The 16,042-nt window shown below is 49.8% G+C and overlaps 1 protein-coding gene across 3 annotated transcripts in view; it reads right to left on the bottom strand.

The window, feature by feature from the left end:
* Positions 1-15,890, bottom strand: part of LOC114071380 (activin receptor type-1-like) — a 23,764-nt gene extending 7,874 nt beyond the window's left edge. The window contains exons 1-2 of one of the 3 annotated variants that reach the window (XM_027909207.1): positions 15,866-15,887; positions 121-194 (exon numbers count right to left, since the gene is read on the bottom strand). In XM_027909207.1, coding sequence (XP_027765008.1) covers positions 121-172 — 52 coding nt within the window. In that variant the 5' untranslated portion in view covers positions 173-194; positions 15,866-15,887. Of the gene's footprint in view, positions 1-120; positions 195-13,696; positions 13,712-15,865 lie in introns of those variants that run through there. The other 2 variants (XM_027909208.1, XM_027909209.1) reach the window with 2 other exon arrangements.
* Between the last annotated feature and the right edge of the window lie 152 nt (positions 15,891-16,042).

The following is a 16,042-nucleotide window of genomic DNA, read 5'->3' on the forward strand; positions in this document are numbered from 1 at the left end:
ACGGGATGGGGGGACACGGGATGGGGGGCCACCATGGGAACAGGGGGCTCCAGAGCAGGGCCAGGAGAGCCAGCCCCAGCTCCCCCAGCAGCCCTGCCTCTGAGCACACGGGACACTCACCTTGCCAGCTCGGGGACGGGAACGCCATCACCATCAGCACAGGGAGAATCATCACTCCATCGGCCACCCTGGAGCTGCAGAGAGAGAGGAGAGAGCTCTGTACACTTCCCCTACTGTCTGAAAATGCAAACACCCCAAAAATCGATGTTTAGCAGTGTCTTTCAGCCGTATCTTACACAAAACGCAGCACAACCCAAAGCTGATTGATCTCATTTTTACTGTGTCTTGTTTCCAAGTAATTTCCTTCATTTATAAAATTCATACATTTACTGCAATTTCTTTTTAGCATTAGAAACATCACATGCAACTACACTGCAGATACAGCAGCTTGCTAGTGGGGAAACACGAGCCCTCCCAGAACCAAGCAGGAATGTAACATAGAAGATACTTTCTCTGAACCAGGTATTATAAAATTAAATTACTGTGAACTGAAAAGGTGGTCTGTAAAACTATATTATCTGGGCTTTGAGGGGAAACAGAAAACAACTCTCCCAGAAAAGTTGGAATAGCTTCTGTTAACCAGCAAAACCCACTGCTGGGTGATGAGGAAAACAGTGAGATGTATTTAAAGGAGATGCTCCTCCCTGAAGAGTAATTTCCCAGTTAAAGCTTCTTCTCCAAGGGTTTTCCTTTCAAAGGCCCAGTTCCACTGCCCTGCTGCTGGAAACAGGTAACTGTGCCTTGTGCAGCAGCTCAGGCTGTTTCCAGTGTATAGCAGAGGCTCACACTCCCTCTAAAATGGGAGATAAAAGGGTGAATTTGCCTGTGTATTTCCAATCTTTGCCACCATACTTAGTCCTTATAGGAAAATAACACCTTCACTTTCTACTGTGAAAGAAGGATTATTTAACAGGCTTCTGAAGAGAAACTCTTCTGCAGTTTCTTAAACTGTGCATTTAAACAAGCACTGTGCCCAAGGAGCTGAAATGAGCTGCAGGCAAGGCTCACAGGATTTGACCCAGCTGACAGGGCTGGTGACTGGGAAGGGCTCACCTGTCCTGTGCTGCTCAGCTCCTACAGAGACTCCCTGGCCTAATCACATGCCACAAACTCCACTCAAAAGCAGCAGCAAGTGGTATGTGCAAACTTTAGTTCCTCTCCTTGACAGGGGCACTGAGGCATTACCATGCTCCTCACGTGCAGGTATTTGTCTTCATTTTTCAGATTTAACTCTAGTGAAGCAGATGAAAATTGAAAATAAATCTGATATTGCCCTTTTCCTTTCGGATTTCTTCTGTTGTGCCTCTTCAAATCATTAGCAGGCTGCTTAAGTGCTTGGTGATGAAAGCCAAGCCATTACTTCTGCATTTATTTCCTGACATGGACTTGTTTTGCAGATTATGAGAAACGTTTCAGTAATTGCTTTGTCATCAGTTAAAATGACCCCAAGTATTCAGGCAGTGCTCAGCCCCTCACCTCCCAGAGCAACACCCTCCCTTCCAAGCACCCCTTCCCCAAGGAACCTTCCCTTCCTCGTCCTTGATACATCCCAAGGTTTCCTTAACACGGGGGGAGCGAAGATACAGGGGCACACAACAGCACGGGCACCGGGAAAGCTCTGCCAGTTGCACGTACCTATTTGTTGTCTTTTCGAGCAGTTTGACTTCCAGAGAAATAAATAAATAAATATACATAAGGGTGTTTGTACACACAAGCCCCTGCCCTGTGTTTCTCAGAGGCAGAAGGAGAGAAATCCAACCTGCATCCCCCAAAGAGGTAACCAAACCAAATCAGACTTTTAACAGATTCTGTGCATTTCACAGCACGCACGGTCCTCCCAAAGGAAAAAAGCCAAGTATCCCAATTTAAACCCTGCTTCTACGAAACTTTGTTCCTGCAGCCACTCACTTTCCCCAAAGCCTCCCAGAACATCTTGTCTGCTGTTGCTGAGAGGTGCTGAGCACACTTTCAGCAGCCTGTGTGTCCTCAGCACCAATCCAAACCCCGGCCATGGCCGTGCAGCCCCGTTCGGCTCCGGGGCTTTTGGAAGGCAGCTCACACCCTGCCTGGGTCCGCTGGGCTGGGACTGGAGCAGGGAAGGAGCCTCTGACCTTTGCAAAATACTGATTTTTCTTCAAAAATTATTTGAGAGCATGAGTTCAAAAGTCCTGTTCCCACTGCTTAAAAAGAATTACTTCTTCAAATCAATGAATGCACACACATAAGCACCAAAGTCTGGTTGTTGTGATACCAGCCAGCACGTCCCTTCCAGCTGCTGTTTGTTTAGAGAGAAAGAAAACACACGTTTTAATGTAAGGAGCAAACCATTCTTTAATAAATCACCAGAGCAAGTTGCTATGGACCTAGAGATCCATGAGATATCCAGTTACTGTCTGGTGTTTGAATTTACAAGAACTTTTTCCCAAGGGAAGGATTGGGATTTAATCCAGACAAATAAAGAGAAACTAAAGCAAAAACGTGCAAAATTTATTTTCCTTTCCAAAGGTGGATCTTGGCTGTTTGACGGGAGCTCCCTGCGTGCCCTACAGAACCTCAGCACAGCAGCAGCAGCCACTAGAGGGCATTGGGAACACGGGCAGGGATCCCAGAGCTCCCAACAGGAATCCTGCCTCCCTGCCAGCTCCATACACAGGGATGCAGTGATCCCTGGCATCCACGTGCCCTGTGCCACAGGGACCCCAGCACCAACACTGGATGCTATAGGGCAGAGCTGGGGGCAGGACACAGTGCCTGAACTTCAGCCACATACAGGGAAAAGTGGATCATTTAGGTTTAACTTCCTCCTACAAAAGCACAGTGTCACTGGAAAACCAGAAACCTGCTATAGGTCATGATGGAAAAGTCCCTTCCAAAGTGGCAGCTCCCAGATTCCCAAACAAACCTGCCAAGCAGTGCAGGCAAGGAAGAGATCCTGGCTCCTGGACAGGCCAGCATCTGCTCCAAGGCCAGCTCTGAATTCCAAAGGAGGAATCACTTAACCTGGCTTTGGAAGCCCAAGAGGACAATAAGCCAGTCCTATGGCAGGTGGAATGCCCAGTGAGCACACCCAGCATAACACACAGACACACAACCACTCCACCTACCAGAACCTAGAGAATTCCTACAGTTCCTATTCATATAGTCCCAACACTGAAGAATCCATCCAAAACCCAATGCCTCTTCCACTTCCACAGCCAATATCATTCTCTTTTCTTCCTAAGGAAACTGTTTATCTCCTGCCAAATCATTCCTGTACGGCCCAAAGTAATGCAGGTGAAGGAGGCCATGAGCTGGACAGTCAGGATGGCTGCAAGAACCACAGGGGAGAGAAGAACCAGGAGTTGAGGAGACCCAGAACACCACAGGGACCCCAGCACAGGCTGCTGGGAAATGGCCTTTAGTCCCCGACACCACGAACCCGACACAGAGCACAGACCATGCCAGACAGAGCGACCCAATTAGTGCAGACACTCGAGGCTGCATGTCATCTCCATGGCACACAGACATGGGAACACCAGCCCTGAGAGCAGCTCAGACTTCCCCTGTGAGATCAGAGGCACCCAGATATTGCTGACAGTCCCCGTGGCCACCCGCCAAGAGCCCAAGGGCTGCACATATTTTGCATGTACCTCACCAGATTCCTATCAAAAGAAAACATCCATAACACTGGATAGCAGTTCTGCCATCCACAACAGCCACACACCAGCTGAATTCACCAACAGCTGTGCCTTTAGAAGGAGAAATGTGCATTTAAAAGCAATAATTCACAGCTTGCTCTTTAATTGAAGCTCAGACAAAGGAGCTGCCAGCCCCCAAGCAGCCCCACAAAGGCATTCCTTGCCTCGGAGAGCAGCAACCTTGGGCAGCCCTTTCTTAAGGTCTAAACTGGGTTGCCAGCATTCAGAAGATGGAAGCCAGCCACCACCTCCATTTGGCACTCACCTGCAAGTGCACTAGGCACACATCCATGCACTGCAGCTCCAAAAATGTGCCAAAGTGCCACCCAGAAAGGCCGAGTGCCTTGGATTAAAGTGACCATAAACATAGAGAGAGTCAAGCATGGGATACTGGTTCTCCTGCACTCCTCACCTACAAAGCAGAATCACAGCACTGCTGAGCAAGAATAAAACCAGCAAACTACACAGTGTAAAGTGTCCTGGAAGTTCCTCCTGATGAGGTCAGCAGCTCTGACATGCTCATGAAGAGCCAATCCCTCGGTGCTTGAAAGACACGGATGAGGTAGCAAAGCATGAGTGTCACTTTTAAAAATAACCCTGTTCTTTTTCCCTCCTGGCACATTTAAGTATGGATCCATGTACTGCCCGTGCTGCCAGCCCACAGCTCCAGCTGACACACCAACTGCAGGAACGGCCTGGCATGGGACAACACACGAGTAACACTCACAGTGGCAGAGTGGGGGGACAGACGCACAACAACACAGAAGGACAACACAACCACTTACCCAAGGGAGAAAAAAGTCTTCCCTAGGCAAAGGAGTGAGCCAGAAGCAGCACCAGCCCCTTCTTGAGCAGGGTGGGGAAAGCACACAGCCTCTCCTTTAACAGAGGGAAGGGCAGAGGCTCTCATGCAACCCCTGGAGAACCAGCAGAGCATCTGAAGGCCCAGCATGCACAAAAAGAGACCAAAAGTACCGCCAGCTTCCCCATGTAGGGCAGCTGGGGAGCAGGGGGACTCCTGATCTTATATGTTGGCTGAGGCCAATGGTCTATTCAACCAGAAGTGTCAAGCTGCACACCTGAGTCACAACCACCCCAGGCATCGCTCCAGGCTGGGCAGAGAGACTGGAAAGCTGACGATGGGAAAAGACCTGGGGGTGCTGGTCGACAGCAGCTGAATGTGAACCAGGCATGCCCAGGTGGGGAAGAGGCCAATGGCACCTGGTGTGTACTGGCCACAGGCCCAGGGCAGTGCCATCCCCTGTGCCAGGCACTGCTGAGGCCCCTCAGGGGCTGTGTCCAGTTCTGGGCCCCTCACGGCAAGAAAGAGATGGAGGGGCTGGAGCGTGTGCAGGGAAGGGAACGGAGCTGGGAAGGGGCTGGAGCAGCAGGAGCAGCTGAGGGAGCTGGGGGGGCTCAGCCTGGAGAAAAGGAGGCTCAGGGGGGACCTTCTGTTCTGCAACTCCCTGACAGGAGGGGAGAGCCAGGGGGATGGTTGTGCTCTGCTCCCAGGGAACAAGAGACGTGACAAGAAGAAATGGCCTCAAGTTATTCGAGGTTGGATATTGGGAAAATTTCTTCATGGAAAGGGTTGTCCAGCCTTGGCACAGCTGCCCAGGGCAGTGGTAGAGTCCCCATCCCTGGAGGGATTTGAAAGTCATGTGGATACAGTACCTGGGGACATGGTTTAGGAGTGGCCTTGGCATTGCTGGGGGAATAGTTGGATTTGATAGTCTTTTCCAGCTCAAACCATCCAGTGATTCCATGTGGGCAGCAGAAGCTCTCTGTGGTTGCAGGACACAGAAGACAAAGGCCCTTGCCCTGGTGTAAAGCTGGGGCTGTGTGCAGGTATTGCATCAGTACCAGTGTCTGAGGCAATCACTGGCAGGCCGATGATGAAGCAAGCACAGACACTTTCAAATTGATCTGAAAACTCCAATATATATTGCAACTTCCCGGTGCCTTTGAAGCCACACGTGTATCTTTCCATATCATTTGTTACCTGTGGGGTAAATAAATGCAGCAGGAGGCAGCTGTCAAGGATTAGCACTGCCCCATGGAACAGCTTTCCCCCACAGAGCCTGCCCGCAGCAACATCCCTCCAAACCCCTCTGTCACCAAGCCACTTCCACGGCTCAGTGATCCCCTCATCGCTGGGAGCACCTGGGAAGCGAGGTGTGCCATTCCACCCGTGCAGAGAACCAGCACACACGGTCTGGTCTGCACAGCAAACGAGCAGTTGGGGTTTGCAGGTCCGTGAGCCATCCTGGGAACACTCAGGCGTGCAGGTTTCACCTCACACGACACGCGCAGGAATCTGCTGAGACACTGAGATACACGGGAGCTATTGTGGCTTCACACATATTTCACACATAACCAAAGGTGTTCCTTTAGCATGCTACACACATTTCCCTGCTGCCCAGGTATTCTTACACGGCACACAGACAGCTCCTACCAGAGAGGGAATGCTGCATTCCAGAGCTGCCAGGAAAAGGGTTCCAGTGTGCGGCTTCCAAGCTCCTCGGACATTTTCCTTTCAGACACAACTCAGAGCTGTAGCCAGCGCTGGACACCACTCTGCCAAGGCCATTCCAACTGCCCCCAAAGCGGGGACAATCCCCATTAACATCTGGTGACTTCATCTGTGCTGGGGCCCTGGGCCCAGGAGGCCACGGAGCACCCCTGCACTTCCAGCTGCCAGACACGGCACATTTCCCCCTGCAACGGTTCGCTCTCCAAATTCACTGCACTGTCAGATCTCAGCACGAAACTGCCACTGAAGGTACAAATGTAATCAAAACAGAACACCTGGATTTAACCAGCAGCTGTGAATAAGACCCAAACACAAAGAGTTTCAACTGACAGATTATCAGGAATTGCCTGTAAAAGCTGCTCCAGAATACTTCAGGTAAAAACATTAAAAAACTACAAAAAAAAAAAAAACTACAAAAATATTAAAATAACTACCACCTCAAAATGCACCCACTACCAGCACCTTCTATTTAACTTTCTCAGAGCCTACCTCTCCCAGCTCAGCCTGCTTTCCTCCAGCCAGCATTACAGTGTTTATTACAGATGTTATCTGCACAGCGTGTGAGGAAGCAGCTCAGGGAGGAACACACACTCACAGCTTGCAGGGGTTTGGGGATTCCAATCACACATTGCTCCTAGTGCACCCTGGTCTGTCCTGACAGGGAGGAAAAACAAGGAGTATGGGCGGAACACTGAGCCCCACTCCCACGTGGGTAGCAAGGGCACACTGGCACAGGACCAGTCAGTGTTACTGGGTCTGGTTCCAATCTCAAGGAAAATCTGAGACAGCAGAAGTCACGGTCTACATGAGACCACTGACTGCTAATCTAAAAGCAACATTTTCAAATAACACATAGCTTCCCTGTTTGAAGTTTCTGTGAATACTTCAGCCAACACAAAACCAGCATTTCCAAAAACAAACCCTTATCTTCAGTATCACCAACAAAAATCTTAGTTTTTCCTCAAAGAAGCTCTTTATTTTTCCTGGTTTTCCCCTCTTTTCTGCACCCTGGGTTTCAGAGAAGCCAAGGTCTGATGATGGGCACAGCTTTAGAGACCATCTCTCATTGTAGCAAGCCCTGCTGCAAGATAACAATATCATCTAGTTCCTACAAATGCATGAATTACAGAGCGTCTCCCTCCACTCTCACTGTGTTTTCACACATGCAGGGACAGAGGTGCAAATGCTTTTTATTCAAAGCTCCGAGGCTATCGGGTGGGATCACTCAGAGCTCTGTGAGTGAGGTGAAGGAGCTGCTGGAAGCTCCCTCAGCCACAGGACGGCCCAGGTGACCCCTCATCTGTGTCAGTATTTCACCTCACTGAGGACCCTCATTTGCACATCAATAATCCCAGCTGGGTTTTGCCTGCCTGGGTAAATCTGAACCTCCAGTCATTTTCACAGGGTCATCACCACCACAATACTCATGCCCCTTAGCCCAAGCACCCTACCCAGAATGCAGCTTGGGGTATTCTGATAAAAATTAACCAAAATATTTTTTTAAAATCTATTTCATTGCAGAATACCACAACAGCAGAGCAACACAGCAAACACAGCTATAAGGTTGTAAATACTATAAATATACATGTAGATTTATATATATATATATATAAATCTGTAAACCTGAGCAGGACAGGAGCACTAGAGGTGCAGAGGGCACCGAGGAGAGACAGGGCTCAGGAGAGCCTGGCTTCACACCTCCACTCACTGCTCAGCGATTACACTGGGATTAGAGCAGCATTCTTCAGGAGTGATGGGCTGCTACAAAGTTGGAAAGGTTAAGGGACACAGAAAAGTCAGGTGTTTGTTCTGCACGCCACTTACAGCTTAACTGCTCCCACCCCCAGCCAGCCAAAGAAAATTAACCAATATTTTTAGAACAATCGAACTGAGAACAGCAGTTCCTGACCCTCCATAGTCACGAGTTCACCCAACAGCCTTTCCTCACAGCAGAATCTTTCATTAACTATTACTCTGGAGTCCAAAAAGCTGAATGCAAGTAGCAATCCCAAGAAAGAGGAAACACCCTGCCACATGAGAAAGTCAAATTCTTCAGAGATTATATTAGACCACCACAGAATTTTAGCAGTATTGTTCTAAAGTTTGGTCTTGCCTGTTTGGACAGGCCAGAGCCGCATTATTCTGCTGTTAAATCCAAGGGACAAACAAACCCAGGTTCTGTTACAGCCATGGTGGTCCACAGCCTCCCATCCTCCACTGGCACCATGGAATGGGACACTCCAGAGCAGGGTGTCTGAGGCTCTGTACAAGCCTCACGAATTCCAGAAACAGCAGATGGACAGTCATCACTAAGAGAAAGACCAGCTGAGGCTTTTTTCCAACCTAGAACCCTCTGATGGTATTTCTGTTCTTCCCACACCAGCAACATTAACCCCAAAGTGCTGCAGTTCCCACCACAGCTTTGGTCTGATCTCTCCCTCCACCACGATCCTCTCCCTTGCTCTACTCCAGGTCCCTCCAGGCATCCTGCAAGCTGTCTCCTTTCTCACCTGAGGCTTTGTAAGGCTCCACAACAGGTCTCTGTTCTGCTCACATCTCACCTGTGACAGGCTCATCCAGGACACCGATCCAGCTAACATTCAAGCCTGTGTGCTGAAACAGCTCCAGGTCTTTCCAAAGAACTCTGTCCTGGCATTTCTTAGTTGCTCTTTTAGCTGTGTCTAAACCTCTCAGGCAAAGGGGTCACGTCACCCTATGTCCCTCCACCCTGGTACTGCAGCTCCCCTGCCACAGTCCCAACCAATGTCCATCACTGCCATGCTGCGCACCAGTCATATCATCGGGCACCTTGTCACCTCTCCCAATGCCACATTTATCCCAATTACACACAATTCTGACACTTCTTTCCAGAGTTGTTTCAAGTGTTCCTTTTCCACCTATTTAGCTGTATGCTTTCAAACTCACAAATCTCACGTGGCCTTCCCAAACCTGACTGCACTCGCAGATCTCCAGAAAACCATTCCATAGATTCATCTAGACTTTTGATTTATAATTGCTGTTACAGATGCCAGAAGCAGCCAATCTCATCCCTATTTAACACTAAATTCCCATGGCTGACCTTGCACACACTGCAGAGTGAAGCACGAGGCAAGCTACAGTTCTCTTTACAGAGCTCCACACAAACTGCCCCAGAGCAACACACCCACCATCAGGTGGAGACAGGGCCACACTCTCGTCATTAAAGCGAGCTCATGACATACATCCACTGGCCATTTCCAAGGTTCAACATCTCCACATGCAGAACCCAGCCATGACTGCTCATGTAACACACTGAGGACAGTGAGTCAAAGACAACCTCACCAAGTGCTCCTGAAGAAAGGAAGCGCCCAAACACGCTTTGGGCCAACAGCTCTCCTCGCTCCCGGGCAGCAATGGAGTAAGGGACCATTCCAACAGGACACAATGCAGCTCCTGTTCACACAGCAGGTGACCACTCAGCTTTTTTGGAAATATTCAGCACGAAGCCATTCTCCTCTGAGAGGAGAACATACAAGTTAGAGGAGTGACTGTACTTCCCACAAATAAAAAATAACAACTACAAACTGTTCCTACAAAAGGGCAAAAAGCGCTGTGAAAGGCAAAGGAAATAAATTTTGGATACGCTGCACAGTAACTGTCATCAGCCTGCCAGCCAGATATGCTGATGGAAAGGTCCAACAGTCAGTACACACAGGTCTACAACTCCTGTCACTGCTCAGTGGAAATGGAAAGCCAGGCTGGTCAGCAAGGCCAGATCTGTCTCCACAGGAACCTGTCACGTTTTCAGCCATCTCCTGGACACAAGACAGACTCTTCTGAGTTTCATGCTGCCAAACTTTCCACTCAAAGAAAAGCAGCATCAAAACCCAAGCCCAGGTTCTCACCAACGTGGCTCCAGTTCTGAGCGCTCTGAAGTCAGCAGGAACACAGCTGCAGAGAGAAAGCAGGAGCTGCCATGTCTGCCTGGGAGCATTCAATTAGGCCAGGAATCATCTTAACTTCAGCTGGACCAGACACTAAGGAAACCACAATAAAATGGACTGAGGCATCCAAAATTATTCTCAGAAAATAGGCCAGACTGGGCATGAAAACATCTGGGCTTGGCTTGAGTCACGAACCACATGAGCAAGACAGCCCAGTGCCGCCTGCGGGCAGCCGAGCAGGAATGTGAACAGCACAAAGGTAGGCAGCAGCAGTCTCCTACACCCAGACTCCCTTTCTGCATCTTCCCCCAGCAAACACGCCACAGCCCCTTCACTCTGAAGCGGCTCCCACAGCCCAGCCCAGTGGGATTCCCAAGGATGGTGTTTCTGGGGTGCCAGGCAACGTGTCCACGACCACAGCAGGTCACAGCCAGGTACCCCCTGCTCTGAGGCAACAACAAGGCACAAAGGGTTAAACCATTCCAATCCTGACCTGTGCTCACACCCATGTCCAACTGGCCAGCACGGGACACACTCCAAGGATCCCTCACCCTGCCACACCAACACACACCGGCTCCCCTCTCGCCCACCCCGTCCCTTGTTCCAGTAACCTGCACAAACTGATGGGGACACATTTATCACAATTCCACCCAGCGAACAGACAAGATTTCAGATACCAGAAGGGCTGCAGCAGCTCAGCTCCTCTGTCCCTCAGATGAGGGAGTGTCAGCACTATTCACTTTTCCAGTTTCAAGGCAAGTGAACTGAGCCCTCTCACCAGAACTGTCCCAGCAGGACACCACGCCACGCGGGAAGGAACAGGCGTGGGGATGGGCCACTCACCAGAAACTGCTACTTCCTAGACCCAACAATGGAGAAAGAAAAAAGAAAAGATTAAGGAGGAAATCAGCAGAACTGCAGCAATTATTTAAAAACAAACTTCTTATATGTTTATTTTAGAAATAAGCCTGACAGGGGGAACAGGTCTGAAAGAGACATAGGTCATGGTATATTTATGTATTTAACATAACATAGAAAATGGATAGACTATTATACATATAACCTATGGACTAGCCCAGGAAATTCCATTCCTGGACACCACTGTATCCTAACAAGCATTTTAACCCTCTTACTTCAGAAGGGATTGAGCCTGGCACCTTCACTGGAAGGTGCTACCACATATGGCTCCAAGCTGCCCAGAAGAGGCTGAGAACTCAATGCCCACGTTTCAGGATGGAGCACATTTGGGACACAACAAGAACAGAGCTTACAGCTTAGTCTCCTCCAGAAGAAATCCAGCACAAAACATGCCCAAACTGCTCTGCAGCTCTCAACAAACAGAGCTCATCGGGGGGACAAGCTTCAAAAACCCCACTAGGACAGAACCCCACCGCTGGTGTTCCAGGACAGAACCCCAACGTGGGTTAGAGCCACAGAGCCATCTGACCCCAAAAGCATGTCGGACCAACAGCCCTTCCCCGCAGCTCTGCAGCCCCCAGCACCCAAAGTCAGCTACCAAGGGCAAGCAGGACTCCAAGAGGTGTGCTGGGGGGAGAAGACAAGGGGGTGGGAATGATCATTCTGCTGAAAAGCGGGGGATTTGCAGAGCCAAGCAGCCCCACTGCTCCCCAGGGAGCCAGGGCTCAGTGTGCCATCAGTGGCTCCAGCAGCTGTGGCTCCCACAGCTGGCACCGGGCACTGCCAGCCTGGGACTGCTTCTCCAGGGACGACAGCCCTGCTCCACTGGCTCTGCAGCAGAACACACCATTAATGAAGGTTTTATCTCTCCCTCTTCCTGTCAGCGCAGACCCAGACAGGCTGACTCTATCAACATTAAGAATGCTTATTTTTCCCCCATTCACTATCTCCAAGCCAAAACAACATCTGGAACTTCAGCTTGCTATACAAAGAGAGACAGATTAAAACTGGAAAAAGCTACACATCAGCTTCCCAAGCTTTATACGTTTCTGCTTTTATCCAAACTTCCCACATGTGCCTTCCAAAACAGCTCCGCTGGGAGAAAAACCAAGTCCTTCGTACGGACTCCCAAACACAATGTAAGGCCTCTTCCTTATAAATATACTTCAAAATAACCTCAAAAAGGATTATCAGAAAAATAACATGAGCAAAAACGATAGGAAAGTGAGAATTTACCATCGCTTCTTACACAAAAGAGAGGTGACATATCAGTGACCTAGAAAAGGAAATTAAACAAAGAATATTACTGGTGTGTGTTACTTGATAAAGTAATGGAAAAAAAACCTGGCGCCATTTCAGGCTACATAAAGGTCCCACTTTAACAGACAGCTGTCTCCAGTGTCATTTAAGTGTGCTTTTTGCTTAGATCATGGTCAATGAATCATGAAAATCAATACAGAAGGAAAACATAAAACCATGCTGCAGACAGGCTCAGCAGCGGAGCATGTACCAACTAGCACCAGCCTTGGCTGGAGAAAGACGTGCCAAATAAACACAGACTAGTTATTCCAACAACATTTATTTAACTCTTAGTAGTTAATTAACAGAAGTCATGACTACTGGTTATTTTCTAACCAGCCATCCCACTGCAGTTACGCGCTCCAGGCTCACCACCAAAGCTCTCCCTCCTCTCCCCCGCACACGGTGCCTGTGCCCTGGCGCTCCCGGCCTCACCCTCCGCTGGCCTGCAGCCTGGCACAGCCCCCAGCTCCCAGTACAGCTCCCAGCTCCCAGTACAGCTCCCAGCTCCCAGTACGGCCCCCAGCACAGCTGGAGATGGGCGATGGTGGCTGACAGGTTCCCCACCATGGCCCAGCTCCGCTGTCCAGAGCACCCACTGCCCGGGCCCCTGAGCTGCCCGGGCCCCTGAGCTGCCCGGGCCCCTGAGCTGCCCGGGCCTGCCTGGGTGCTGGGCCAGCCCTTCCCCAGGGCCACACTGTCGCCTGCTAAGCAATGACTGCTCTCCGAGCAGGAATTTCCATCCCACAGCCCCCCTGGACGAGTTATCCCACTGCCAGGCCCGGGCTGCAGGAAGCCACCATGCTGCTGCCAATCGCAGTATTATTTTCGGCTGACAATCACATAAAACCAATTTGAATGGCCAAAGCGGAATAAAGTGTATGTTTTCAAGAACAAACAAAACGTGTCTCATGGGTTTCTGCGTCTAGCAGCAGATTTTAACATAACACAGAGTGGAACCCAATTAAAATAGTTCCCGTTGAACAGAATCGGCCGTGTTAGAGTGGAAGGACAGAGAGCCAACCCCCACATTGTAGCAGTGCTTTGACAGTCTCATAGCAATGACCACCAGTTCAAACACACAGCGCATGCCAGCACCAGGGAAGCAACAGCAGCATAAGCTCAAATGGTAATTTGCTGCTGAACACACACAAAAACCCTCTGCGCAACACTCAGAAATTACTCATGTTTTAGCAGATTTTTGCTTTGCACCCAGCTGTTGCCTGTTCCCAAGGCATCTACTCACGAATTAGCCACTTCCTCGCTGAAAAGCAGGATTAACTCACAGCAATGATACTCGGCAGCAGCAAGCCTTGGCCCCCCAGCCCCTGTCCCTGCGGGTCCCCAGCCTGCCCCGCAGCAGCCAGGCACTCCAAAGGAAGCTGAGCACTGCCAGCAAACAAGCAGGTCAGAGCTGAATAAATGAATCCTTTATCAATGCTTTTAAAACTTTATTTTTCCATCAGCTGGCTGAAAAAAATCATCTCCAAAACTCCCAGAACTGACTGAATAATATGAACTCACTTGACAGCTTGAGCCAGTAAAAACAAGTCACCCCTACTGATGTGCGCAGCAGTCCCTGCCCCGTGTCTGGGAACAGTCACCACAGACACGGACAAGACTGCATTCCTTTGGACCAGAGCTCCAGGCTCAACTGTCTCACTGTGTGCACTTCCTGCTTGTCCTGCTTGCCATTTTTGGGACAGATCATCTAATGCTCCTCATGGCTTCCCAGAGCAAGGAAAATCACGACTTGGGCTAGCGGAGTTTGAAACTAAACCAGTGAACCACTACTGAGTGAACTTGATTATTGGCCAGGTTTGTTTGCCATGAAGAGCCTTTCACGCAATCAAACAAAATCTGCCATGCCTAGGATTTCCCTGAATTCGAAGAGCACTGTAGCATTCCCTCAATACTCAGCTCATGACCATGCAGGAAACTGAAATGTAGCTACCTATGCAAGTTACACGGCACAAACCACTTAGCCAAGAAAAGCGCTTTGATTCCTCCTCTTTCTTTGTTCCCTTCCTAACACCATCATCATTTCCACTCGCTCCAAGTCCCTCAAAGCAATTATTTTCACTCCATTTTCTGGAATCTCCCCTATCCTTCACCTTCACATGTACCCTCCAGTCCAGGCACTCTCCTTCTGCCACCTTCTTTCCAGCTGTCTTCTACACCAGAAGAATGTCTAAGCAGCAGATGATTTTCAAAAATTGTCACCTTTCTTTTTTTGGTCATTTTTTAAACAACAGCTTGTTTGTTCCCTTGTTCCTGCTGGGTTCTGAGGGGCACAGCCAGGGTGCCAGTGATCTTCAGCAGTGGCACTGAACATCCCACAACACGGTATCTGGGGCTTGGTGAAGACAGGGCTGCTGGACACCCGTTAACACGGGCCCACAGATACAAACACACTGCTGCAAGAAACAACTCCAGCAACAGAGCTTTAGCCGAGAACTCTGGTAAGAGATGACAGAGGAACACCTGTTTCTGGACCTGCAGCTGTACATCACCTCTCAGCTCTCCTCCAGCCGCAATAAACCCCTCATCTCATCTCCCTTCTGCACTCAGCAGCCTGTTCTCCTGGAGTCCTGCCGCTGTCCCACCTCCACACAAGGACAGCCAGAGGCAGGACAGTCTCCTGTTAGCACCACAGGCAAGCTGGAGCATAAGAGAGGTCTTGCCTGCAACTGGTGGGAACACAAATTCCGAACAAAGGCTCTGCTCCGTGGTCTGTACTGGACTGTAACACGCAGGCTCTGCTCACCTGTCACCAGGTGGGGAGGAGAGGGCAGGAGATGTTTGAGCAGCTCTGCTGTCACCCCTGCAAAAGGCTGAGCTGTCACTGCACCACGACACAGGCACCAGCAGCACCAGGGCAGACAAAGAGAGCCACGGAACAAACCCAAAAGCACTGAGTTCCCACAAGCAGGGCTGCAAAGAAATCAAAAAGCTTCAAAATAATTCTGTGGTAAACTTCCCAGGGGCAGAGTTGCCAAACTAGCAATTCTGGGGAGGGCTGGACAAGCCAGAGCTCTCTGCAGGTCTGCACGGCTCCCCAGGAAAAAGCAATCCCTGGCCACCCGAAAATCCAGCCAGGCTGCACGAGCTGCTCCCGGCAAGGAACAGCACACGAAATGATTTCAGCACTACCTGGAGTATTTCATCCTTCCTACACTGCTCCAGTTCCCTGCACACAGCTCCAGGGGCTGTGTTATGCTGCTCTGCCATTACAGAACTTTTCTTATTGAGGGTAAAGGTTTCTTTGGACCCTCCACACTGCTTTATGTCTTCACTCCATCTTCACCCCCCTTCTCCTGTCTCCTCCCTCAAATCCAAAGCCTTAACCTTGGGAAGGCACAAAATGACAGCGACATAATTTCAAAGCACTTCACAGCCCCAACCCTTCCCAGCTAGGGCTGGATAAATCCCCAGGATGAACACCCAACACTTGCCTTTTGCTGCAGCCACTTCACTTGAGCAGGGAACTCTGCACTCGGGATGGAAGATTCATTGGACTAATACCAGGAAAAAAATAGCCACAGAAATGCAAAATAAACCCTACTGAGTAATTGTGCGAGCATAATGATTCAGAGTCAAGCTAAGCAAAATTCAAGGTTTAAAACAAACAA

Source organism: Empidonax traillii, unplaced genomic scaffold (genome assembly GCF_003031625.1).
Source record: "Empidonax traillii isolate 1590-97213 ecotype Southwest subspecies unplaced genomic scaffold, ASM303162v1 scaffold1987:size44360, whole genome shotgun sequence".
NCBI classification, from domain to species: Eukaryota; Metazoa; Chordata; class Aves; order Passeriformes; family Tyrannidae; genus Empidonax; species Empidonax traillii.